The sequence below is a fragment of the Populus alba genome, chromosome 6 (genome assembly GCF_005239225.2).
Source record: "Populus alba chromosome 6, ASM523922v2, whole genome shotgun sequence".
Taxonomy (NCBI): Eukaryota; Viridiplantae; Streptophyta; class Magnoliopsida; order Malpighiales; family Salicaceae; genus Populus; species Populus alba.
In genome coordinates this window covers 5,562,669-5,588,050 of record NC_133289.1, presented here as the reverse complement: position 1 = coordinate 5,588,050, position 25,382 = coordinate 5,562,669, and the positions used below count along the sequence as shown (strand labels likewise).

The 25,382-nt window shown below is 34.9% G+C and overlaps 4 protein-coding genes across 8 annotated transcripts; 3 read left to right on the top strand and 1 right to left on the bottom strand.

Moving 5' to 3' along the window:
• Window positions 1-274: 274 nt before the first annotated feature.
• LOC118032569 (glucan endo-1,3-beta-glucosidase 14) lies at window positions 275-3,885 on the top strand. Its single transcript, XM_035037294.2, has 3 exons — window positions 275-706; window positions 1,616-2,655; window positions 3,592-3,885. The coding sequence occupies exons 1-3, from the start codon at window positions 637-639 to the stop codon at window positions 3,676-3,678; spliced, it is 1,197 nt and encodes a 398-aa protein (XP_034893185.1). The 5' UTR covers window positions 275-636; the 3' UTR covers window positions 3,679-3,885.
• Window positions 3,886-15,322: 11,437 nt separating this feature from the next.
• On the top strand, window positions 15,323-16,401 carry LOC118032571 (uncharacterized). 2 transcript variants are annotated; one of them, XM_073410209.1, is made up of 3 exons: window positions 15,323-15,559; window positions 15,673-15,927; window positions 15,970-16,401. In XM_073410209.1, the coding sequence occupies exons 1-3, from the start codon at window positions 15,376-15,378 to the stop codon at window positions 16,296-16,298; spliced, it is 768 nt and encodes a 255-aa protein (XP_073266310.1). In that variant the 5' UTR covers window positions 15,323-15,375; the 3' UTR covers window positions 16,299-16,401. The 2 variants fall into 2 exon arrangements, with proteins under 2 accessions (XP_073266310.1, XP_034893187.1); XM_035037296.2 differs by having other exon boundaries at window positions 15,673-16,401.
• Window positions 16,402-17,546: 1,145 nt separating this feature from the next.
• Window positions 17,547-19,659, top strand: LOC118032572 (umecyanin). The gene is made up of 2 exons (XM_035037297.2): window positions 17,547-18,011; window positions 19,105-19,659. The coding sequence occupies exons 1-2, from the start codon at window positions 17,834-17,836 to the stop codon at window positions 19,398-19,400; spliced, it is 474 nt and encodes a 157-aa protein (XP_034893188.1). The 5' UTR covers window positions 17,547-17,833; the 3' UTR covers window positions 19,401-19,659.
• A 100-nt stretch (window positions 19,660-19,759) lies between these two features.
• On the bottom strand, window positions 19,760-24,907 carry LOC118032574 (uncharacterized). 4 transcript variants are annotated; one of them, XM_073410165.1, is made up of 5 exons: window positions 24,490-24,907; window positions 24,285-24,399; window positions 24,065-24,179; window positions 22,815-23,750; window positions 19,767-20,950 (listed from the first exon to the last, which is right to left on the bottom strand). In XM_073410165.1, exons 1-5 carry the CDS (start codon window positions 24,588-24,590, stop codon window positions 20,769-20,771), a joined length of 1,449 nt encoding a protein of 482 aa, XP_073266266.1. In that variant the 5' UTR covers window positions 24,591-24,907; the 3' UTR covers window positions 19,767-20,768. The 4 variants fall into 4 exon arrangements, with proteins under 4 accessions (XP_073266267.1, XP_073266266.1, XP_034893189.1 ...); XM_035037298.2 differs by lacking the exon at window positions 19,767-20,950 and adding an exon at window positions 20,957-21,093 and having other exon boundaries at window positions 24,490-24,906; XM_035037299.2 differs by lacking the exon at window positions 19,767-20,950 and adding an exon at window positions 21,407-21,898 and having other exon boundaries at window positions 24,490-24,905.
• Between the last annotated feature and the right edge of the window lie 475 nt (window positions 24,908-25,382).

Sequence of the window (25,382 nt, the reverse complement as noted above, 5' to 3'; positions counted from 1 at the left end):
GTCCAATTTCCTTTTTTATAATATAAAAAAAATAAATAAATTATTATTTTTTTAAATAATCCTATTTTGAAAATATATTAAAATAATATATATATATATATATATATATATTTTATTTTTTTTAAAAAAAATTATTTTTATTATTGCTATATCGAAATAATTAGAAAAAACTTACTTTAAAATTTTTGACGAAAAAGAACCTTAATTCCAAACGGGTTCAAAACCGTTAAAAAAACCCTTCACTCATTTCTATAATAAAACGTCCCCCAGAAAACGTCCGCCAAAACAAAACCTTCAGCTCTCCCTGCCTTCATTCTTCTTGCAATTTTCACAGACTTGGATTTGATATATAGAGAGAGAAGATTTAGATACAGATATAAAGACCCTTTTAAAAATATAGATTAGAGATTTAAAAAAGATTCCAACTGATGGAGACAGTTTTTTTTTTTTTTTTGAAACTTAACCATGTGTAAAGCTAAAAAAGTTAAAAGAAGCAATCTTTTTGTGTGTCTTGTGGCATGCCACTACCAGCTGCATAGACGAAGAAGAAGAGTTTCAGTAACATTAAAGGAGTTATAGAGATCTTTGCTTAGTTATTTTGTTTATTCTGTTGGGGGTGGCTGTGTGATCTTCACAATGAAAAGTCGTCGTTGTCATCATCATCAGTTGCTGTTTACGTTCTTGCTCTTTTTTTCTCAAAAGATTGGTATTTTTTCCCTCCTCTTCTGCTATTTTTTCTTAGTTGATTTAATGGGTTCCTTTTGTTGCTATCTTACTTGGGTTGATCTCAGACTTTTTGTTGAATTGAATGGAATTTGGATCATTTAGCCTTTTGATGTCTTGGGTTTTTTTTTTAGCTTGTTATTACAACTGGGGGCTTGCTAGCTAGTCTTACGGTGGATTTTCTTGGGCTGCTTTAATTTTTGGTGACTTTAAAGTGTATTGACTGTAGTCAACTGGAACACAGTGTGTTGTTTGTTTCTCCCGAAATGATTTCTCAATGCTTACAAAATTTTAAGAGAGTTGATTTTGTTGTTCTTGATATTTTATTCTTTTTGTTACCGTCCGAATTTCTTATATGGGATTTTTCTTTTCTTTTTGCCATTTTTTAGAAATTGACTGTCTCAGTTCTTTGGTGGATCAAACTTGTTTGTTTGGTTTCTAAGTAAAGAATTGAAGGTAGTTTATAGCGTTTCTTTAATAGAGCTCCTTGTCCGAGGATGATTTTACTATTACAATTTTTGTTTTAAGTGTTAAGAGTGCCGCTGAATCATTGAGTATTCTCTCACTTTATATTTAGTCAATACGAGGAGCTGCTGTGAATTGTATTATAGCACTATTCATCTTGTCTTCTCAATGATCTATATTGGGATTCATTGGTCTTGCATCTGTGAGTTAACACAAGGCAGAGAATAGGAAAAGTCAAATTTAGTTTGGTTATAATCGATTGATCATTGTATTCTCAAAACATAATTCAATACACATTTGGAGGATTTCATTGGTCTTATCCGTTGTTTTTGCTTTTGTTCTATGTTCCTTGTTCTTTGGTGGCTTGAAACAAATTAAAAAGTGATTAAAGAAATTATCTTTGTCATCACTTCTTCTTTCCTTCCAGAGCTTCTAACAGCTGAAGCATTCACTGGAACCTACGGAATAAATTATGGAAGAATTGCAGATAACATCCCCTCACCAGATGAAGTTGCTACACTTCTCAGGGCAGCAAAAATTAGGAATGTTCGGATTTATGATGCTGATCACAGCGTCCTCGAGGCATTCAGTGGCACTGGGCTTCAACTTGTTGTCGGGCTTCCCAATGGATATCTGAAAGACATGAGTGCTAATGCTAGCCATGCCATGTCTTGGGTTAAAGAAAATGTGCAAGCATTCCTTCCTAAGACCAGTATTTGTGGGATTGCTGTGGGTAATGAAGTTCTAGGAGGAGGTGATAATGAACTCTGGGAAGCTCTCCTGGGAGCTGTTAAAAATGTTTACAAAGCCATAAATAAGCTTGGCTTGGCTGATGCAGTTCAGATTACTACAGCACATTCACAAGCTGTTTTTGCTAATTCTTACCCTCCCTCTTCATGTATATTTGAAGAGAATGTTGCACACTACATGAAGCCGCTCTTGGAGTTCTTCTCACAAATTGGTTCTCCGTTCTGCTTGAATGCATATCCTTTCCTGGCCTACACGTACAATCCAGAGAATATTGATATTAACTATGCTCTTTTCGAGAAAACTAACGGAATATATGACATGAAAACAGATTTGCACTATGATAACATGCTTGATGCGCAGATCGATGCAGCCTATGCTGCTCTGGAAGATGCTGGATTCAAAAAGATGGAAGTCATAGTTACAGAGACAGGTTGGGCCTCACGGGGAGATGATAATGAAGCTGCAGCAACAGCTAACAATGCAAGGACATATAATTATAACCTGCGTAAAAGGCTTGCAAAGAAGAAAGGCACACCACTGAGGCCGAGAATGGTCGTGAAGGCCTATATTTTTGCTGTATTTAATGAGAATTTGAAGCCTGGGCCAACTTCTGAGAGGAATTTTGGACTTTTCAAGCCTGATGGAAGCATTTCATACGATATTGGGTTTCATGGACTTAAATCTTCATCTGCAGATTCGTCACTTCTATCGTTGAAGGTATGAGACTCTTTAATTACTCCACGTATCGTTTAAAAGGCAACATATTGGGATTAGATCTGTTCGTTTAGTTGTCTCCTTTCACACACACATATATATTTTTTCTTCTAATTCCAAGTTCTTTTTGACGAAATATTCAACAAACCAAGTGAAATTTTAAAAACCCTGCTGCAAACCATCTACATTTCACTTCTCAAGTGGAAGAGTAAGAAACGGGGAAAAGAGTCCTCCACGATCCCAGAAGCGCTTTGCTTTGCAAGCTCGAAGAATGGGCACATGTCCACATTTTCTCCAATCACATCGCTGTATGGCATTCTTTAGTTTAAACAATTAATAGTACATGGCATCAAATCTTTCTCTTTACATTGAATTCTGTAGGTCTCCTTCTTTAGAATTGCTTTCTTTTGGGTTTCATTTTCACCTGCAGTCTTAATTTGCTAGAAAGTGCTCCATTTTTGCTCTGCACCGCGCTCTGGATCTCTGATCCTTCTCTCTTAAATAATCATGCAGTAACTAAACTACGGGCATGCAGTGGGTTGAGTTTGTTTGAGCACTTTTATCACATATGATTATGATATTTGTTATCTCAAACCATTCTCTGACATATTAAAATGTATTAGACATGCCATAAAATTTTATTCTCTAGCGACCAACAAATTGCTGTCTTTTGAAAGCTTCAATTTAAGGGGCTATATATTAAGTTACCAACAGAGGATTTGCATGTCTCCTTCATAACAGTAAAGGGAAATGCATATATACAGTAGTACTCAACAGCCGATCCTCGTAAGTTGGAGAAGGGCAACTGAGAAAGGTGATGCAGTGTCTGTGCGACTGCTTGTGTTTTTCTATGATCTGGCTTCTATTATTATCTGAATGACGAAATTCTAATTATTATTATTTTTTCCTGTTTTTCTTTTTTCATTTGCACTCGTGCAGGCTGTCCAAGCTCAAGGTTTGTCCAAGTCCGACATGCTGATATTGACAATCTCTGCCGCTGTCTCGTTTCTATTTTTGAAGCAATAATGTTGGAACAGTCACTATTATATTAGAGCAAAACCAGCACTGGAAGTCAAAAGTTCTAGGTTTGATACCATTCATGTCACTCGGAGTACAAAAAAACATACCGGTCCGATGCCATTAATGCCACCCGGAGAGCCAAAAACAATAAAAAATATATAAAACATTGATTCTCTAACTTGCATAATATAATTTCGCAGGAATTGTGATTTTTATCTATTTCAGCAAATGTATTTCAGCTCCTATCAAACAGAACCTTTTGTTTTTATCTGTTACAGTTTTCCCTATCCAACCGCTGTATTCTGGGAAAACGATTGTGATCATGTCTCGGACTAGTATGTTTAGTAGCTTAATTATAGTTATTTCTTTAAAATATTTTTTATTTAAAAATAAATTAAAATAATATATTTTTTAAAAATAATTTTTAACATCAACATATTAAAATAATCTAAAAACATCTAAAAACATTAATTTTTTTTTAAAATGCAAATTTTAAAAAACAATTTTCACATATAAAAAAAAAAATAGAACCTAGTTTCATCAGAATCATCCGTCTCATGCGAAGTTTCTTTCAGAATCTGCTGCTGCTGCTCTAGCAGAGGTCCTCATGGAGAGGTGTTTTTGTAAGTGTATTATGACCGCATTAAGGCTCCGTTTGTTTGCAGGAAAGTGAATTCTTTTTGGAAAATAAATTCCGGGAAAAGTGAATTCCTGGAAAGTGAATTCCGGGAAAGTATTTTCTGATGTTTGGTAGTGTTATGGAAAACAATTTCCAGTGTTTGGTTGTATTATGAAAAATGAACTGGAAAATAATTTATTAATAATTTTTTTTTAAATTTATCTAATATATATAAAATATTTAATCACTTACAATAAAAAAAAATGAAATCTAAAATGTATAATGATGAATTTTTTTTTTATTATATCCTATATTCATACATAGTTTATTTTATAAAATATAACTATATATATCATATCATATTGTAGAGAAATAAGCTTGTGAAATATTTTTTACTATTCCATGAAACCATTTATAATTCAATTACATACGAAATACATCCGACAAAAACTATAGTTTCAATAATATTTTTAGCATGTAATAAAATTGGATAAAATATTAAGGTATAAAATTCACTCTAAACTATTTTTTTTTAATGTTAAAAAAATAGCAAACTAAAAAAAAAAAAAAAAAAAAAGAGTTCTGCAGGCAATGAACAGTGCAAGAGACTGCACTGTTCACTATTTTTCAGTGAACAGTGTACGCAATACACTGTTCATGTTAATTGCACTGTTCATTGAACAGTGCAATTAACATGAACAGTTAAGAAAGCACGAGAACGCCGGCTCAGGAAAGTGTTTTCCAAGAATAAAAAGCGGAAAACACTTTCCTGAGATTAACGTTAACATTTCCTTTGACCAGAATTCACTTTCCTTTGACTAACTTTCCATGTATTTGCCAAACATGGGAAAGTGAGGAAAATGGTTTCCAAAAAAGTGAATTCCTGGAAACAAACATGGCCTAAAGTTAAAAGGCCTTTCTATGTCATGCATCTGACGAGCAGGCATGAATCCTTGTGTGGAATCATATGATTGGGGCATAGTTTGAAAATCTAATCCATAAAATGGAGAACCACATCACATCCATCAGATTAATTTGATGAGACAATATTAAAAATAATTTTTTTTAAAATAATAAAATTTATTTTAATATATTTTTAAACTAAGATTATTTTAAACCATCATTAGAAAACTCGTACCCGATTGCTATGAAGTCTTACAAACAAATTAGCATACATCAGTGTCTGAGTGGGACCGCTTGAAAGACTCCAAGAGTTCTAGTACTGGGCCCATAGAGTTGCATAGTCCTTGTTGCGTGGGATATTTCTCCAGTTTAAAAAGGACCTTTAAGGACGTGAATCCTTGGTTGCCGATGAAGCCCGGATGCACCTACAATAGTATTTCTACTTTAAAAAATAAATAATATTGTTTGTAGGCTGTGTTTGTTTCAGGAAAATAGTTTTTTAAAAATTTAATTTTAAATTTTTTTTATGTTTGTTTAATATTAAAAAAAAATAATCAATAAAAAATACTTTCCAATAAATAAAATACACTTTAAAATTAAATAAAAAGTTTAACTTGATTTTGAGGAAAATATTTACCTAGCCGGAGTAAATCTGGAGAAGGCTTGTTTTACACTAGGATCATAAAGTCATTAGCTACCCTAGAACCCTAAAGTAAGTAGACTTGTATTCCCAAGAAAATATGTGCATAATATTGGAAAATGTGCTAAAGTGATGATGTCCGTTGATGTTTTGCTTTGTAACTGTTTTCTGATTGAGAGTAACGTGGTCGTGTTCGAACTTTGTCGGTGTCATTTTCTTCCCATCCCTATGGATTTTTCTCTCTCTTTGAGGTGACATCATTTCGGGTTTCTATCGGGTCATCCATACATGTAGTAATCTTACATCCATATATTTTTTTAATATTTAATAATATCATTAAAAGATAAATTTAAAAATAATTTTTAGTATTTCTTCATATGAAAAATAAGTTCAAAATTATTGAGACTTGAATTGGATAATATGTAGATTAAAGCTTATATCGCAATTGATTTCCCACTTTGAGTATCCTTTCCCTTTCTCATTCTCGTAAAATTAAGAAATTATTTGGAAATGTAATTATAGTTATTTTTTAAAATATTTATTTATATTAAAATACATTAAAATAATTTCTTTTATTTTTTTAAAAATTATTTTTAATATTAACATAGCATCAAAACAATTCAAAATATATAAAAAATTAACTTTTAATAAAAAAAATTAAATTTAAAAAAATACATGTTAACTCGCCGTTTACAAATAAATTTTAAAATTAATTTTCTCCTACTCTAACACTTTTTTTTTTGGAGTTCTTTTATTTTCAATCCAGATTTGATACACCAGTTTTTTTTTTTTCAAAAAAAAATATCAGTCACATCTAAATTTATATATTAAAAAAGTCCTTTTTCATATTCTTAATACATTCAAATTCAAAATAATAACATATGAATAGAAATAAATAAATTAACCAACCTTCCACTTGACCCAGCAAATGCAAATATCACTCACGCGTTTTCATTACAAGAAAACATTTCATAGCGACAGCTGACATTCCTGACAAATGCGAGAGCACGTGACTTTACCAACTACTACATTCTATCCCTTTTTTTTCTTCTTTTGTTGCCAAGATGGAAATACGTGCCAAAGCCAGTGTAGTTTCTTAAGAATATACATGCAGGCACTTCATATAATTTTCTACTGGCTATTTCACATTTAATAATTTTTTTCAATATATTTTTTAAATAATTTTTTTTTCAATCATAAATCAAAAAGACCTAGATATCTAATTAATTAAACTGATACTTAATCAAAAAATAAACCCTAACAAATAATCATTGGCCACACGCATATGATAGCTTAAAAAAAAGTTCGTTTCCACCAAAATAAACAGTCATTGACCACACACATTTACTTCATTATAGATGAGACGCCGAACCAATTCAAACATCATTGTAGAAAGTGGTGTTTGGTTCTCAGATAGTCTCGCATGAGTTGTCATACATATGATAGCTATTTTTTTTAATAATATTTATATTTATTAAATTGTAAAATTGCTCAAAAACCAAACCAAATAATAACAAAACATAAAATATATAAATGCAAATACAAAAATTACACCTGAACACAGCTATAAAAAATCTTCTTTTAAGGGCATGCAAGTTATTTTACTGAAAATTAACACCCATTTATTAGTTTGGTATTTGGCATCATCGAAGTCATTTATCACGGTTTTACTTCTTGATGATGATGCCATTCAACACCTAGCTACCCCATTATACATAATATATATATATATATGTGTGTGTGTGTGTGTAAAATAATAAAAAGGTAGAAAGATGCAAGTTTCTCCTTCAAATGGCACCAATCCATTGGCCAAAGGAAGACAATATTCCAACTCCCTCTATTTATAGATAAGAAAGATCAGATATAGAACCTCAAACACAGAGAAAAGATCATTAGAGAAGGGGTGACTTTACCTTTGAGAACACACACGCTAGACTAACCAACATAGAGAAGTCTCCTTGTTTTTGTAGTTTTAGGAGCAGCATCGCTGTTGTTGCGTGGCTCAGAGGCAGCAGATTATCAGGTTGGAGGGCACCACCGGTTGGACAAGACCTGCTAGCACCTCTTTCTACTCTGACTGGGTTTCAGGCAAAACCTTCGCTGTTGGTGACAGTTTAAGTAAGTTGGCTTACACATACAAAACACCGATATTTATGCTCAATTCTTTGTCTCTAATATACCTTCTGTTAAATCCTGCTTTGATCTTTGAAGATTAAATCCAAGAATTATATGTTAATTAGCTGGTGAACTAGCATAACATGATATTTTTGTACATATAATTTCCTTAAAGAAAATCGTTTTTGGTTAATGCTCCGATATATATATATATATATATATATATATATATATATATATATATTTTGTATACTTATTAAAATTGGTTTGAAGAAAAACGTAATCTCGATATTAAAACTAAATCAAGGGTACTTCAACTTCAATACCCTAATTTTCTCTCTCTGGGTTGCTTAAATCTAATTGGCAAAAACTATTGCTTTGGCAGCATTCACATTCACTGCAGGTGTAACACGATGTTGGCCACTGTCTCAAAGAGTGAATATGATAATTGCAACGCAAGCTACTAGTCAAGACAATCTTTTTGACAACTGGACCAGCAAAAATCACTCTCAATGTTACGGCGTGATAATTACTTTTTCTTTGCACATTTACTGGCCACTGCTCTGCGGGACAAAAATTAGCCATTACCGTAAGCTGAAGGCAACACCACCTCACCAGGGACATCACCGCCGCCACCCTCAGCCGCCTCAAGTCTTGCTGCCACCTTCGCTTTGATGTTCGTGTCCATTGCCATTAGTTTTGATGTGTTACTGCTTTTAGCCCATCCTGTAGCAATAATTTTCTAGAGTTCTGTCATACTGCTTCTATGTATTTTATCACTCGTTGAGGATATACTGATAGGCTTTTATCGCTTCTATGTACTTTATCGCTCATTTTGTTCTTTATATATCAAATATTATTTTACGTATTATTTTGGTGATTCCACTAAATTGATGCCACCCCATTATATTATTATAGAATAATTAACCTGCAGACCTAACCATATCTCCATTTTCAACAAGTCGCCTTGTGCGTGACCTAATTTTCCTTTGAGGTTTAATTTTGAACCGTTAATTAATCAGGTACAGCGACCTCGTTTTTGGCAACTTTTCACCGTCGGGCCAAATCCTAACCTAAAAAATGGAAAGAGGCACGAAGCTTCCCGAGATTTTCGAACGATTTTTTCAAAAAGAGAGACATATATTAATTGTAAAAGGACGGGTTTCAACAAATCAATAACTTGCAGCAGGTTTGATCTGCAATAAATACTACTCAACGGGAGATTCAGCTCGTTAATTGAATATATATGTAGGCATTGAAAAACAAGGTATTCTATTACTAGAGTAAGAGGTTGAACTAAATTAACAAATGGAGCTATGAAATTGAATTATTTTTTTTGCAAGTATTCTAGCGTATCGATTTTGAAGATTATAAGTTCTTGCCGAAGGTCCATATATAATTAATTTGGGAAAACTCCCATGTCTGTACATGGCTTGATTCGAAGGTGAATACAAAATTTAAAGCTAATACTGATGTGTCTACATCCATATAAAAGATTATAGATTGTGTTACAGAATTCAAAATATTTCATACTGTGCTATATATAACTAACTCATTAGTTTTCTTGCATGTTGTGAAAGCAAATTGAAGTTCTTACTTTCAAGAGATATTTTTGTTTTCTTTAATTAAAAAAAAAATCTTTTTATTGTCCTCTCAGTTAATTAATTATCATGCAATGAAAATTCCGTGTTGACGTTAATTAAAACGTGGTGTGATTAAGAAACGATGCTACTTATTTAATAGTTACTAGTTAGGCGTGGAAGAACGGGATAGGTTAGCTAGCCCTAGCAAAATTGACGAATCAAGGAAGTGGGTTTATGTAGACACACTTGAAACAATGTTGAACTCTCATTGCTCCTGTTTCGTTTCTTACCAATTAAACGTCCCTCTTTATTGCTGACCTTCAAAAAAGCACTAGTTAGCGAATTATGAAAAAAAGACCATGTCTGTTGGAATGATTCTATTAGGTGTAATTATAAAGTGCCACCATTTTTCTATTTTTTACTCTCTCTTTTCTTCCAAGTTTTAGCCTTTTCCTAATTTTACCTGCGTGTTCTCATTAACTATAGAATATCATCAATGTGTTTTACCGTGGATTATATATTACAATCCATAATACAAGATTAATATTTTTATTTATAAAGTGTTTTTTATTTAATTTAATTTGTTAATATTAAATTTTTTTTTATTAATTATCACACTTTTAGAATATGAATTCCAAACTTGACAGAATTAAAAGAATTGACAGGTTAACCAAGTTAATTTTATATTTTTTTTCTTTTTCATTTAATTAGTTTTTTTTTTTCTGATAGATTTTTTTTTGTTTTGTTTGTTCTTTATTTTTTATTTTTAATTAATCTTTTTATTTTGTTTATCTAGTTCATTAATATTTGTTTTCTATTTAGTTATCATACTTTTATGATATGAATCTCAAATTTAACGGGTTAACCTGATTTAACGAGTTAATCTAATTGATTCAGATTTTTTTTCTCATTAGTTTTTTTTCTTTCAATTTCATCTTTTTCTTGTAAATCCCACAGTAAAAGGTGGGGATGCCTTTTTTTATAGGTTTTTTTTTTTTTTTTCTTTTTAATTAATATTTTTTTATTTTCTAATAGATTTTCTTTTTTATTTTCTTATTATTTGAACTACTTTCACATCTTTAACACATTTTTTAATGAAATTTCTCAATTCAAACAAATCTACAATTATTCACATCTTGGTAGGCCTATAGCACTATTATAATATACCATTTTCTAATTCATTTTTTTCTATGATTTTGCATCAATCACCACCTATTCTAACTCTTTCCTGCATACACTCATGACTCATGTATGTTTCAGTGAACTTCATCACACTTTATAGCTAACATTACCCTATTTCCTCTTTTAAGAACCTCACACTTTGACCGGCTTAAAGAGTTATTTTCTTTCATATTAATTTTTTATCAAAGACTATTATTAACAACATATTTTTCATCTTTTTTTTGTCCCGAAACACAACAACAACATATAACTTCCATTATATATTCATCATACCTATATCAAGCTTACTAGTTATTAAGTATACTAATCTTACTAGTTATCAATTTCTTAAAGAAAACATCAAATGGAGGGCATTTAAGATGATCAAGGCTCTTCACATACCAGCCATATCAAAAGTTCCCTTCAATGCCCTCCCTCCATCCACAAGCCCATCTTCAAGACTGAATCCATTAACACCGCCAACATCAAAATGGACCATATTTAGATTTACCAAAATTGATAATTACCCAAATTAATCCTAGCAGCCGCATTCTTCTTTAAATCTTGCATGGCCCTCACCACACACCTCAAGCCTCTTCCAACACGATTATCATCAATAGATAGATTCATTCCCACCAAAAGCCTGCATCGACATCATTCTCACACAACCTTGTTGCACTCTTCAATAATTGCTTACATTGCTTCTTTCTTCTCGTATTCCTGTAAATTTACTCTTGTACCTTTTCCTACTTTACATTACTTCTTTTTTCTTGGTTTTACTAACTTAATCAAATGGAGGATTCTCTAACCATATATGTTGATAACCCTTTTTTGGTCCCCATAAAAAATAAAAATAAAATAGCCAAAAGAGGTTTAGAAAAAATAACAGTAGAGGCATGAAGCGCCCAGAAAATGGTCAGAAAAAATTAGTCAAGGAGGTTTAAAAAAAATACAGAGATGAATTTTTGACAATATATTCTTAATGATTGAGAGCCCTTCAGGTAAGAAAAATTTGATTTTTTTGAGGAGAAAAGTCCCAAATTTGGAGATTTATGGACTTTAATTGGATTTTTAATTGAATTTATAGAGGGTTTGATTGCAAAGAAAAATTGATTTTTAAGTCAATTTGGGCTTTAAATTGGAAGAAATTTAAGTTTTGGGGCCAAAATATATTCTTTTAGGAATTATTAGGTCAAATCAGGGGCTTAATTGCATAAATATTGAAGTTTAACTGGAGATAACCAATTAGGGGCCCTTAATTGTGAGAAAATTCAAAACCAGGGGACCAATTTGGAAAAGGCCCGAATTTAGAGGGGGCTGTATTGAATTGATTCAGGGGCCTCAATTGAAGAAAATTAGAAGTTTATTTGATTTAATTGAGGGTCAAATTGCATAAATCAGAGACCAAGGAACCAAAGTGAAAAACGCGGCCAACAAGAGGGGCGGAGACGGAAATTGAAAGGGATGCAATTGAAATGATACAAAATATAATTGAGGGCTGATTTGAAAGTTGACGTGCTGGCGCCATTTAAATGAATTCTGACGGCGCATTTTTGTCCAAAAACGACGCCGTTTCATGTAAAAAAAAAAAAAAAAAAAAGGGAAAAAGCTCGGAACCGGTGTCGTTTTGAGACACTGTTCCTCTTTCTTCTTCCCCTGGACGTGCAGCAGGGGAAGAGAGAAAGATTTTTGTTTTTTTCTTTAAATGCTGCTGCCTCTCTCCTCCGCCAACGCCTGCCACGACCCGAAACCCCACGCCCTCTCATGATGAAAAGTCAGGGGAGTCGCGCCTTGCCAGTCGCACCCACTGGCCAACCGACCGGCGGTGCCCCGCTCCCCATGCAGCCATGATGAGGCCCCGCTCCCTTTGCCCCCTATAAATGGAGACTGAACGCCAGCACGCGAAGGGGAACCGAGAGGAGGAAGGACGAAGGAGACCCGGGGGGAAGAAAACGATAAGAGAACTAACCGAAGGAAGGACCCGAAAGAAGGGAGGAGAGAGAGAGGAGATCGAAGAGAGAGAAAGAACGAACGAAATAGAGGGGAGAGCAGCAACGAACCGAAAACAAATAAACCGAAACCGAAAACCAAAAACAAACCGAAGCGGAGAAAGCCACTGAGAACGGAAGAAAAAAAGAAAGGGGAAGAGGAAGAAACTTCTCGCCGCCATTAGGAATGACAACAACACCGCCCGGAGCCGCCGCCCACGAGCCGCGCCACCGCAGCACCGCCTCCTCCACGCCAGGTAAATTTTCTTCTTCTCCTTCGTTTGCAGACGTTGCCTCCTGCATGCAGAGTTAGGCATGCAGGAGGCAGGGGGAAAAAAATTAATTCTTCCCCCCTTGCTGGGCTGCAGACGCTGGGCCAGCCCGATGCTGGCCCAGCCCCTGCATGTCTGGGCCGGTCCTGGCCCAGACTGAAGAAGAATTTTCGGTTGGGCCGAGTTCGGCCCAACCTTTCCTTGTTGGGCTAAGTCCGGCCCGTTTATTGGGGCCGGCCCAGCCCGAATTGTTTTTATATTATATATTATATGATATGTTATAATATATGGGTGTATATATGTATATATATATAAAAATATAATAATTAAAAATATATATTTTTTGAAAAAATCTTAAAAAATATTGTTGATTTTTCTGCATATTTTTGTCAAAGTGGCTCAATGTTGGGTTCGTATTTTTATACCGTAAAGATACAAAACCAGTGTTAAGAATACCCGGTTTTCGTAAAAAATATCAAAGATTTTCAGAATAAAAAATGTTTTTGCTTTTCAAAAAAATTCTAAAAAGTCCCTAAAAATGTTGTTGATTTTTTTGCATATTTTTTATCAAAGTGGATTAATATTGGGTTGTATTTTTATACCGTAAGGATACAAGCTCAGTATTAAAAATACCTGATTTTCGTCAAAAGCAAAAAAAAAAAAATAATAATATTTTCCAAAAAAATTGTTTTTGTTTTTAAAATACGGCCTAGTCTCTCCAATATATATATATAAAATATTATAACATCATATTTTCACACAACAAAGAAAATTTTCAAAACAATATATGTATTAGCATGCATTTGGGCTTTAATAACCAATTTATTCAAGCCATGAGAACTAGGCCAATATTTCAAAAATTATAAAAAAATTTCTTTTTGTTTTCTTTTAGTATTTGGGATTACGAATTTATACGTAAAACGTATTCCTAAATATTATTAATAAAGTTTTGGGTATAGACGTTAGAACGGTTAGGTTTTTACCCAATAAGATAAAGACCTTCTTACCGAGGAGGATTTTTCTTGAACCATAGACAGACCAACAACTAGGAAAACACGAAAATACCTTAGATTTTATCAGACAATCAAACAATGCAGCTTACCTTAGGTAAGACGTATTTGGGGTGCTAATACCTTCCCTTTACGCAACCAGTCCCCATACCCGATCTCTGAGACCAGTTAGGGTTCCTAGTGACCAAAATACTAGGTGGCGACTCCCATTCCATTTACACCGATTAAAGACAAGAATTTCTTGTCTCCCCACATTTTCCGCATAAAAATAGATTTACATTCCTAGATTTAAAATGGGAAACAACATATACAAATACATATATATTATTTTCGCCGCGACGCCGCACACGTGCGACAATATAGGGGACTTGTTTGCAGGAGAATACATAATAACCAAACTTGGATACCTCGATCTAACAATTCAGCCTAAACATCTCGGTCTATAAGCAGTTGTGAAAAGCCCAAATCCATTTGAAATCTCAACAGCTTCATCATGTGGGAACACTTATTTAAAAGAAAGAGAGATAGAAAAGAAGAAGAAGAAAGAATGATGAGTATAGATAGAGAAGCAAGCAGCGATAGAGGTTGCAAGGGGTACATGGAGCTGGATGTGTTAAAATGGGATTATGGAAGAAAGCTCTGTTTTTTTTGGGGTTTTCTAGAAGGAATTATGCAAAAGAGTATGGATTCCGCCCATATCATACGTTACGATATAGGCACTTTATTCCAAGTTCAAAATCTAATTCCCCATGCTTAATTCTTTTGATTAAGCAAATGCAGATGCACCAAAAAAAAAAAAAAACTTTGTTTTTACTCAAACGAATATGATAACAAAAAAAAACACACTTATTTCTCAATTTGTCTATCAACTAAATCACATCAAAGGCAACATCTGCAATTAAGGACTTTGTATAATTAGCATAGGAGAACTCATTTTGTCTACACCTTCATATCCACAAAAGTCTTCCCTTGAAACCCTCCGACTTCAGATGCCTCCACCTGTCTTTCCTTGTCTCCATGGAACTTCTATTGCACCAAACTCTTCCCACGTTATGGCCCATACAATTTAATTTATTCATTTTTCCCTTAATGGGTTTGCTCTAATTCACATTACAACAAGAATCATGGACTGGTCAACGGTCCCGAAGTCACATTTGGCGAGTTCTTACGCGGTAAAATCTCAACGATTTCTGATAAGTCCCACTTCAACAATCCCACCCTTGATCAAAGGTAAGGAATCACCACACGTGTTTTCCATCCAATGGCCCAAAATTACTCGCACTTTCAAGGCAAGACCTGGGCTCTCCCTATAAATAGGGAATAGGAGGCGCAATAACATATTCAGACACTCCGCTCGTATTACAACAAGGAAAAACAGGATCCACTTAAACAGAAAAAAAAACAGATTGTCGATGGCAAGAGGACTCAACATGGCATTCCTTGCAGCAGTTGCTATAGCTGCTTTGATACAAACCTCAGTGGCGCAAACAACCCATACGGTGGGTGATACCACAGGTTGGGCCATTCCTACTGGTGGTCCTGCTTTCTACTCATCATGGGCAGCAAACCAAACCTTCAATGTTGGTGAAATTCTAGGTAACACCACAACCCTATTTAACCTGTGCTTTTTTTATTATATAAATCAGAGAGAACAATATGAGACTGGATTTTTTTTCAAATATTAATATTTTATTTTTATTTTTTTTCAGTGTTTAATTTTATGGCCAACGCACATGATGTTGCCAAGGTGACAAAGGCAGATTATGATGCTTGCACCACAAGCAGTCCCATCTCTTTGGTAGAAACCAGCCCAGCAAGAATCAGCCTTGATGCTTCAGGAGAGCACTATTTCATTTGCAATTTTACTGGCCATTGCTCTGCTGGTCAAAAGATGATGATCAATGTTAGTGCTGCATCTTCTTCTCCTTCTCCAGCTCCTCAGACATCTTCTCCTGCTCCTCAACCTTCTACTCCAACTCCTCAGACATCTTCTCCTGCTCCTCAACCTTCCACTCCAACTCCTCAATCTTCTCCTTCTCCTCAACCTTCTACTCCAACTCCTCAACCTAGCACTCCTGCTCCTCAACCTTCTACTCCTGCTCCTCAACCAAGCACTCCTTCTCCTCAACCAAGCAATCCTGCTCCTCAACCTAGCACTCCTACTCCAGCTTCTGGTCCATCACCACCTGCACCTACCCCAGCTTCTGGTTCACCACCCTCACCACCAACTGCCACACCACCTAGTGCTGTTGCTCCACCAAACTCTGCCAGATCTCTTGGTTTCGCTGGCTTCACCACTTTCTTGTCCATTTTTGTAGTTTTTTTGTGCTATTAGATTACATGTGGTTGAGAGTTTGATTAGTGTGATTCATTTTTATGTGAGGTTCTTGTTATACAGATTTTTTTTACATACAATAAAGCTCCTTTTTTTTCCTTTACATTTTCAGTTAATCTGGCACTGATACAATGTAATATTTACAATTTTGCTAAATTTAAGAATTTATTCATCATTTGCATATACTATAATTTCTTAAGAGAAATTATACATTTTATTTAAAATACGAGAAGGGGAATAAGAATATAATGTCAATTTGTCAAACATTTGACTATCAGCTTTTACTTTGGTCCAAAAGCTGGATTACACATGAAAAACGACAATGAAAAGATGAAAATGAAAAAACTTAGAATTATTCTAAGATCATGTAATGTTCATATCTCCTTTTTCTTCTTCCTTGGTGTCTGTAATTAATTGGTTTGAACAAAAAAAAGGGTAATTTTGTGGACTTCTAGATATGGTCGGTCAGCTAACATGTGGAGGTTTTTCCTGCACAGAAAGAGAAAATCTTGTCCAATTAATCAAGTTACCCTAGACTAATGATTAGGGCATTAGCATATTGTTTTTTTCTAGAATTTTCATTTCATTAGATGGAATGATCACGTTTTCAATTCATCATTTATGTGTAAGTTTGATTCCACTATTCAAGTATTCTCAAATAAGGTTTTGTACGTTAAAAATAAGTTCTTTTCTGGTCAAATTTTAGATTATTTTTGGATCATAATAAAAAGTGAATCCAATATTAAACCATAGCTTATGACATTTCATGATTTTTAAAAGGACTCAATCGATGAAAAAAAAGGCTTAACAATCAAAATAAAAAAAATATATTATCGTGAATGATATTTTACATTGATGCAAACCACCTTTCTATTCTAGTTTTTTCTTTATATTGAATCATGGGTGGGCTATCACCGGATCTTTCCGGTATCTAAGTCATGACCCAATGTTTGAGTGACGTGGTACAATTCTGGATACACACACACATAAATCCCCCATGGGAATTGTGTGAATTGATTTTGTTTTTGGGCCAAGGCCCAATAGGCCATTTAGTTTCTTCGTTTTTTTTTTTTTCCTTTTCTGTATGGATTTGGAATTGAAATAACAATGCAAGTTGCATTTTGTAGATCTTATCCCTAAATTCACATTTCTTACTGCAAATTACAGGATAATTACTTGGAAGGTTTTGGCTTATGTGCAAGTGCTTTTAGCCATGCATATATGTCCCTTGCCAAGTTTTGCACGCTGTAGCAGATAATCAAAAGGGTCAAATTTATAGATGCTAGCTGAACTACTACTAGTAATTCACATTAGTCAGCAGCATTCAATGGTCAACGAGCTATGTATTACGTTGCAATTTCTCAAAGAAAGTGAGGACCATAAGCTGTGTGTGGTGGACAAGCCTTTGCCTGATTGTCATCTTATTATCAATCCCTAACTGTCACATATAGCATATAGTTATCTCCCCCTCCACATAAAGAAGAGAGAGCACTGTCTGCTTTTGCCTCCAGGGTCGATCTGTTGAACACAGAATAATGGCTATTAGGATGGACAGGATCGTGTTCTTGATCATTGCTGTGGCTTTACTAGAGGGAGCAACCTCAGGAAAAAATTACAAAGTTGGAGATGCTGTTGGTTGGAGCATTCCTCAAAATAAATCTTACTATGAGAGCTGGGCTGGTGATCAGAAATTTGAGGTTGGAGATTCATTAGGTAAGCATACACATGATTCTCTTAATTTTTCTTTGGATTAGTTTGTTTATCTAGGAACTAGTTCAACATAATTAGTTTTTATCGAGCTTGATTAATCATGTCATGTCCTCATTAACTAGCTACGGAAACGGTGATAGCTCATCGATGATTATGAAACATATAGAGTATTCAGAAATGTATGGATGGAAAAATTATTGAATTAATCTTGCATATTTTCTATGCTCTATTATATGCGCCTTCATACTATATGCAACTTACCTTTTGTTTCTCTTCTTCAACTGGGTTTCCAAGTTGATGCTAGTAAATTAAGTCATTAATTGGCTTAATTATAACAAAATATTTATTTTGCGTGCTCTATGTCTGTTGTAAATTGTGTAAAAGTGGAATCAAAGATAAGCTTTGTGCTTTTTCAGAAGGAAAAAGAGAGAAGAAATTGTCTACCGAACATCAGTGCTGGAGAATTTTCTCTCCATTCTTAGAATTAGATAACTCCCATACTTTTTTTCTTTTTTTCTAGTTCATCAGGACCACCTGAAGGGACAGATTGAAAAGGTGGTCCGGGTGGTCCTGGCCCTCTGAAAAGTTGAAAAAAAATTAAAATCCTCCCTAGAACTTGTAAAAATTAAAATTTCGTAAATAACTTGCAAAATGATTCTTTCAAAATTGAAATTATACTCTCTGACCCTTCCACTTTACTAAATTTGAATTCGTCCCTAGCCACCTCTTCTATCTTCCCTTGTGACACTCGTTTATTCTTATACCATAAACTTGAAGGGAGACAAAATATCATTTTTTTAGCTGAATTCCGGGCCATGACCCGTCCTTTGAAATTATGGAATATCATATAGTACGAATCAAAGATGTAGAGAAATTGAAAGATTAATACATAATCTATTGTTGGAAAAAAATAAAAATAAAATAAAATCTCTTGGCATGCCCTTTCATGTTTGACTTTGGTCACGCAATTAATATTTCAAAAAATTAATCAAAGTTACAAATTAAGTCAACTTATTGCAATTAATCAGTATATATAACTTTTGATATTTGCTTAGTAGCAAATTAAGTTCTAACTCTTTCTTTTTCAACGCCTCAGAATTCAACTGGACAGGCACACATGATGTCTTGAAGGTAACCACAAAGACCGACTACGATGCCTGTGTTAAAACAAATGGAACACCTAACATCACCAGTCCTGTAACCTTTAATTTAACAGCAAATGGAACATTTTACTATATTTGCACCATTGGATCACACTGTGAATTGGGTCAGAAGGTTACCATTGTTGTTGGAAATGGAAGCTCAAGCTCTCCTCCAATATCTGCAGTTCTATCCACCATCACCATTGTTGCTGCCAGTCTAGTTCATCTTTGTTCTTTCTTGTTGTACTAACAATATTGGTGGTTGGTGTCTAGTTTAATTATCCGTCTTAATTAGCCTCTTCCGTTATGTTTACTGAATTTGGATTTATATCTAGAATAAGTGCAAGGTTTGTACTATTTATTAGCTATCCAAGTTTCAGAGCATTTTCATTGTATGAGGCGATGTTTCGAAGTAGTGTGATAACTTATTTTGTAAAATTATATTAATATTAATAAGACGTGTTGTAATATTTTTTTTTAAATAATATCGTTCTTAATCTGGCTTGCCAGATTGGAGTGTCTTGCGCGATTAACTACTTTTTGTTTCATTGAAAGTATTCACGCATGCTTGCAAGAATGAATGAGAAGGCGAGGGAAAACATGAGCTTACCTGATGCAAGTTGGGGGTGAAGACGAAGATGATGGTGATGATCACGTAGCTCTGTCCAGACAATGTCCTTTTCTCCCTCTTCGTTTCCTATCTGTCTCTTGCCTTTTTTTTTGTTCTCTGGGTTCTCTCTCTCTCCGTTCTTGTTCTTCTTCTCTTTTTTTGTTATTTCTGTTTTCATTCGTTTTCTATTTGTCTCTCCTTTTGATCCTTTGTTTGTGTGTTTGATTTGGCTGGGTCTGCAATCTCGTCTGAGGAAAAGAAATAGGAATTCCCTTGCCAAAAGTCTCTCTAGCTTTTCGTGTTTTCACCTCCACCTCTTCTTCTCTCTTCGTTTATGTTCGCCTTCTTTGTTTTTCTTTCTGTCTGCTCGTTCTGTGTGTCCTTTCTCTTGCTTTTATAAAGCCCCTCTATTCGAGCCTCTAGATGATGAGGGATGTTCCTTCCTGTTTGAGGAAAAACTGGTGACTAACAGTCCTGCCATTGCAGGACTATTCGTAACGACCTATTTGAAAATGCATCGTGTGGGCGAGAGGGATAGTGGGCAGCTGATAGGTAGGAGACGTGGCCCACGACAGGTTTTGCTGCAGTTTTTTTTTTTTTTTTTTGCCCTTCCTGCTGAATCAGTAGGATGAAGGAGGAGGTGATGAACAATGATTTTCAAAACGGTGCTGTTTTCGACTCTCCTGAAGTTCTAACATTTAGCGATTGGACCCTTATTCCTGGAAATCTCTATTTTTTTTTATTTTTTATTTTGCCCCTGGATCAATAGCACAGGTCAATTGACTCGTATTAACTCAAACTGGTCAATTGTGGAGACATAAATAGAGCTACGGAGTTGAAATTGTTCACTCCTTTTGACCTAATAGTAACTTCAGTTTTCAGTAGAGTTACTCATGAATAAGACTCAGACATCTGGTCAACATGATAACATTAACAGCCAAATTAAACCAATCAGGTATGCCTGGTTAAGTTTGAATTCAGACAACACAACAATAGATGAAAAAATATTCACATGCAAGAGTAATCAAATAGAATTTGCGTCCTTATGTCACAAGTAAAAAAAGCAGAACATAAACACTCTTGAATATTTATACTTGTACAATTATGTAGCTTACATCCACTGCTAAAGAATGATTGCCAAGAGCATGCTATGAAGAATCCAACCATTCTTTCAAAAAAGATCTCAGCACCTACAATAAAAACAGAAGCAGCTCCCAACAAGGTCTTTTCAGCTAATCAACATAAATGCCCATGCTGAGGTAACAGGGTAACAGTTGAGTTGCTAGGCATTGAAAAGGAAAAAAAACTGAAGAAACGAGTGAAGCAGTAAAAGCTGAAATGGAGAAAGTGGGACCAGGCATTAAGGAATTTCATGCTTTGTTATCTTTAAATCACATTGCTACCATTGCTACATCTGGGAAAATCTTAAAATCTTACCATATTAATTTCAAATTAACAAATAATTGTAGGAAGTTGTTGACAAAGCTTAGATTTTTTTAGCACTATTGTTTGGAAAGTTGCATGACGAATGATGGTTATAAGCCTATCGTTTGTCGCAAAACAGTGAACTAAGTTCCAGAACATATAAACCACCAGAAAAGGAATCATCCATTTTTTTGCTGATGTTAAAGGAACAGTTCAAGAAAGAAGTCAATCACTGCTTTCACACCACCAACTGGCCATTGCCAATTAAGAAAAGATTTCAAGACTATTCTTTAATCCTGAATGAATGGAGCATGGCATTATTGGAAGGTCTATTAATCTTCTTCCATGAAACATTTAAGACATAGAGAAAGGACCAAAATGATATCTTGATAACTCCTCCAATCCACCATTGAACTCTCAGCGGTCGAAGTTTTACATACAGCAAACTCAAATGCTCAATTGAACTGCAAAACAAACTTACTAACAACCTCCTATTTTATGTCACTGCTCACTTAAAACCACAAAAAGTTATACTCCTATCTTCAAATAGATCCTTGCTACAGAAACCATATAAAAGTAACCTCCTGAATCATTCTCAAAAGTGCTGAAGTAACACCAGAAAATTATACTTTATACCCTTCCACATTCTTAGCATGTCGTCTGAATTATTAGTTACTTCTATGGTAATCCACTCTCTTTGTCAAGCCAGTTACCTTCAAATGCTCAATTGATATACACAAAAGGAATACAGGAGCATTATTCACATCATAATTTTGCAAGTATACCCAGGGGATAATGCCCTAGCTGACACCTAATAATGTAAAATCATACAAACAAAAACAGGGCACAAAATTATCTTTCTTCAGACAATTATACTAGGAAACTGGTCATCACTAACCCCATCCTATACAGAACAGACTTACCACAAAAAAATATCCTGAATTTTTTTTTTTTTTTTTTGATAGATGAACTCATAGAGCTTAAGAATAATGACCTACAGCTAACTCACAGTAACTGTTAGATTCACTCCTGAATTAATCAACATATATACATGATCGTTTAAGTACAGAACATTTACCTAGAAACTGGAGAAGTTTATTCTAGCATGGTAGAGTAGCCATTCATGAAGAGGCCCCTCAATGTCATACCGGGACATTTCCATAGACTGGTTTCATTGTGGTTCAGTGCAGTCCTTATTAGTCTTAAGTTTCTCATATATCCTCCTCCCACTGTGTAAATTACTTTCCTTTCTCCGAAATGCCTCCTAAAATCTTCTTCTTTTTTTCTTTTTTTATGAATTCAAGATTATTCAATGCAAGGTTGAATGAATAAATGTGTGTGGTGCTAAACTGATTCCCAAAATACCTATTTGGATTTTAGTAGTGGCTAGATGTCTCAATTTTGCAAGTTATGTCACTAACCAGTATAGTTTAGATCAAGCTCAGATTTCATTTACAATTCACCTTTTCCACTAAATCCCAGGTTGCAATCTTACTGTTAGCGTGTAAATCTGTGATCTGAACTACTACATAGGAAAATGAGGTTGCAAAAAGGATTGACCAGCATAATTCTAGCCACCTCAAACTTTTAAGCACAGACACTACAACGGGGAAAACAATGCCTACAAACCTGGCCCTTCTATTCGACCAATGAACATGTTGGACTGCCAGCAAAAATGTCCATCCTCTGCAATGTCTCTGAAGGGCGCTTTGCGCTTTCTGATGGTTGTCTCCAAATTCTGATCATCACCCTCTGAAACCCACTTAACCGAACAGGACCCAGAGGGATCCCTAGTACTTGTACCAGGAAAAAAACAGAATTCCTTGTTTCTTTGTTGAGAAAAAACACTAAACTTGTCTCTTTCTTGAAATCTGCTTGAGCCAGCATTTTCATTTTCTTGAGCTTGATTTCTTTCTATGCCCATGCCCGGGTCTGAGTATAGACCCAGCCTCAAGGATAAATCACATTGTGTGCCAGTTGGCTTGTCATGGGTATTTCTGAAATCTGCTTGTCTGATTCTCGTGGAACCAACTTCAGCACTGGAACATGAGAAAACTGTCTGCAAGACACCCATTTCCCTATGTGGTGCAACAGATGTACCAATAGGTTTGCCCACAAATATAGTGTTGGATTTCGTCTTCATCGGAAATTGGGAGACCACATCAGACGCTTCGATTTGATATTGATTTCCACAATACAAGGGATAAACTGAACCAAAGTTCTGGTACATGTCCGCTTCCCTTGTTGTCAGCTGATTACTGCCAGGTGGGATATTCTCATACAAGAAAGGGTAACTGTAAGCAACATTACTATTCTCAGCCAAATGATGATTAGACTCTGAAACCGAAAGATCTGGATTCCCAGTTGCCGTGTCTCTTGCAATATTCAATTGATTGATAGAGTGAACTGGCATTAACTGAGGGCCTTGTTCATCATGAGTTCCATCTATAGCTCTAGGAGGTGCAGATGCCGATTCTTGTGTTCTCGGGCTGAGGTAGCTCCTGGGATTGCTGTGTCGTTGACTTCTCGAAGCTCTCTCCACTTTGCATCCCAAATTAAGGGCAGCTAAATAACATTTCAACAAACTAGACATGATACAACACCTCCGCTACAATTATTACAGAATGTATAATTGCAAATTAAAACAAGCCTGAGATACACAATTTAAGCTTAGATCAATGCATTCTTTAAGAACTTGGCATGCTGCAATCTCAAATACAATTGTTGCAAAGCAAATTGAAGTCTTAAACTTTGATATTATCGAGAGAGGGAGAGAGAGAAGTCTGACTCTGAGATACAATGCTACCAAAATGAGAACCCAAAAACATAATTTCAAAGTTGGATCCAAGAAACATGAGCTTGCATAAAGAAATCAGTACCTTCAATACAGGGAGGCAAAAGATCTCCAGTTTCAGTGCTCTCATCTCTCCTAATAATGGTGTTGATGGCATCATTTACTCTGTCCCATAAAGTGTCTTGGTTCATATACTCAGCCTAAACAACAAAAACCATGTAATAATGAGTTCAAAAACACAATACAAACCTAATAAAGATCCAATAATCTATAGACGAAAAGAAGAACAAAAAGTTTGACCATACCTCAGAGTTGGCTTTAGAGTACATGATTTCCTCTGCTTTGTAAACCACAAGAAGAAGCTTATCTTGCCACTCCCTGTTCCCTTTAGTTGCAGCACTGTGAGTGTCATAGGCCATCCTAATCAAAACACAGACTTTACAATCACAAAATGCATAAAAAAGATTCAATCTCTATTCAAAATAAGCAAAAATAAGCAAGACCCAGAACCTTAAAATTTGTCCAATCATGGAACCTCGGATGGGTTTGTGCCTATCACTATGCCAAGCTCTTCTCACACACTCATAAGGCCTTGGCCCTGGCCTTGGCATCTTCCCTCGCTAAACACACACACTCTCGCTCACTCCAAAAACACACACAAAAACCAATACCACTGTAGTAAAAAAAAAAAAAGATAAAGAGAGAGAAAGAACGGGGAAGATGTTAGAGGCTTTTAAATGAGAGGAGAGGACACTACATGGGTCAAGGTCACTTCAATTCTTTCAAATCAATTTTTCCAGTTTCTCACTTTTTTGTTGGCTGGGGAGTAGCACAAAAGACTAGAGAGAGAAAGAAAAAAGAAAAGGAGTTGCTTTCCCCTAGTTTGCCTGCCCTTGCTCCAATAATTTTTGAGAGGTTACCAAAAATTTCTTTTTTATATAGTAAAAGGTTTTGTGGGTTTTTTTTTTTTTTTTTTTTGGAGGTCATGCTCATTTCTTGGGAAAAAGAAAAAAGAAAAGAAAAGAAAAGGCAAAGAGTGGTTTTGACGTGGGTGGGTGTCGAAAGAAAAAAAGTTGGCATTTGCCACTAAAGTCTCTCTCCCTAGCATGGGTGTCCAAGTCTTACTAGAGGTTGCCCATGTATGGGCACAAACAAAAATGACATCTTATCTACACCACCCCCCAGAATCAAATCCCATGTAATCATGACAGTAAACTATTGTCATGCTGGCAGAATTTAGTCAATTAGATCAAATAAAAGTTTTTTCTTCCTAGAATTGTCAAAAAAAAAAAAAAAAAAACTTACACATCTACATTTTGCGAGGGGAGTAAAACATAAACATTCTACACTTTGCAAATGAATTGGGTTGGAAGTCATGGGCTTATCCGCTTTGGATCGACCTC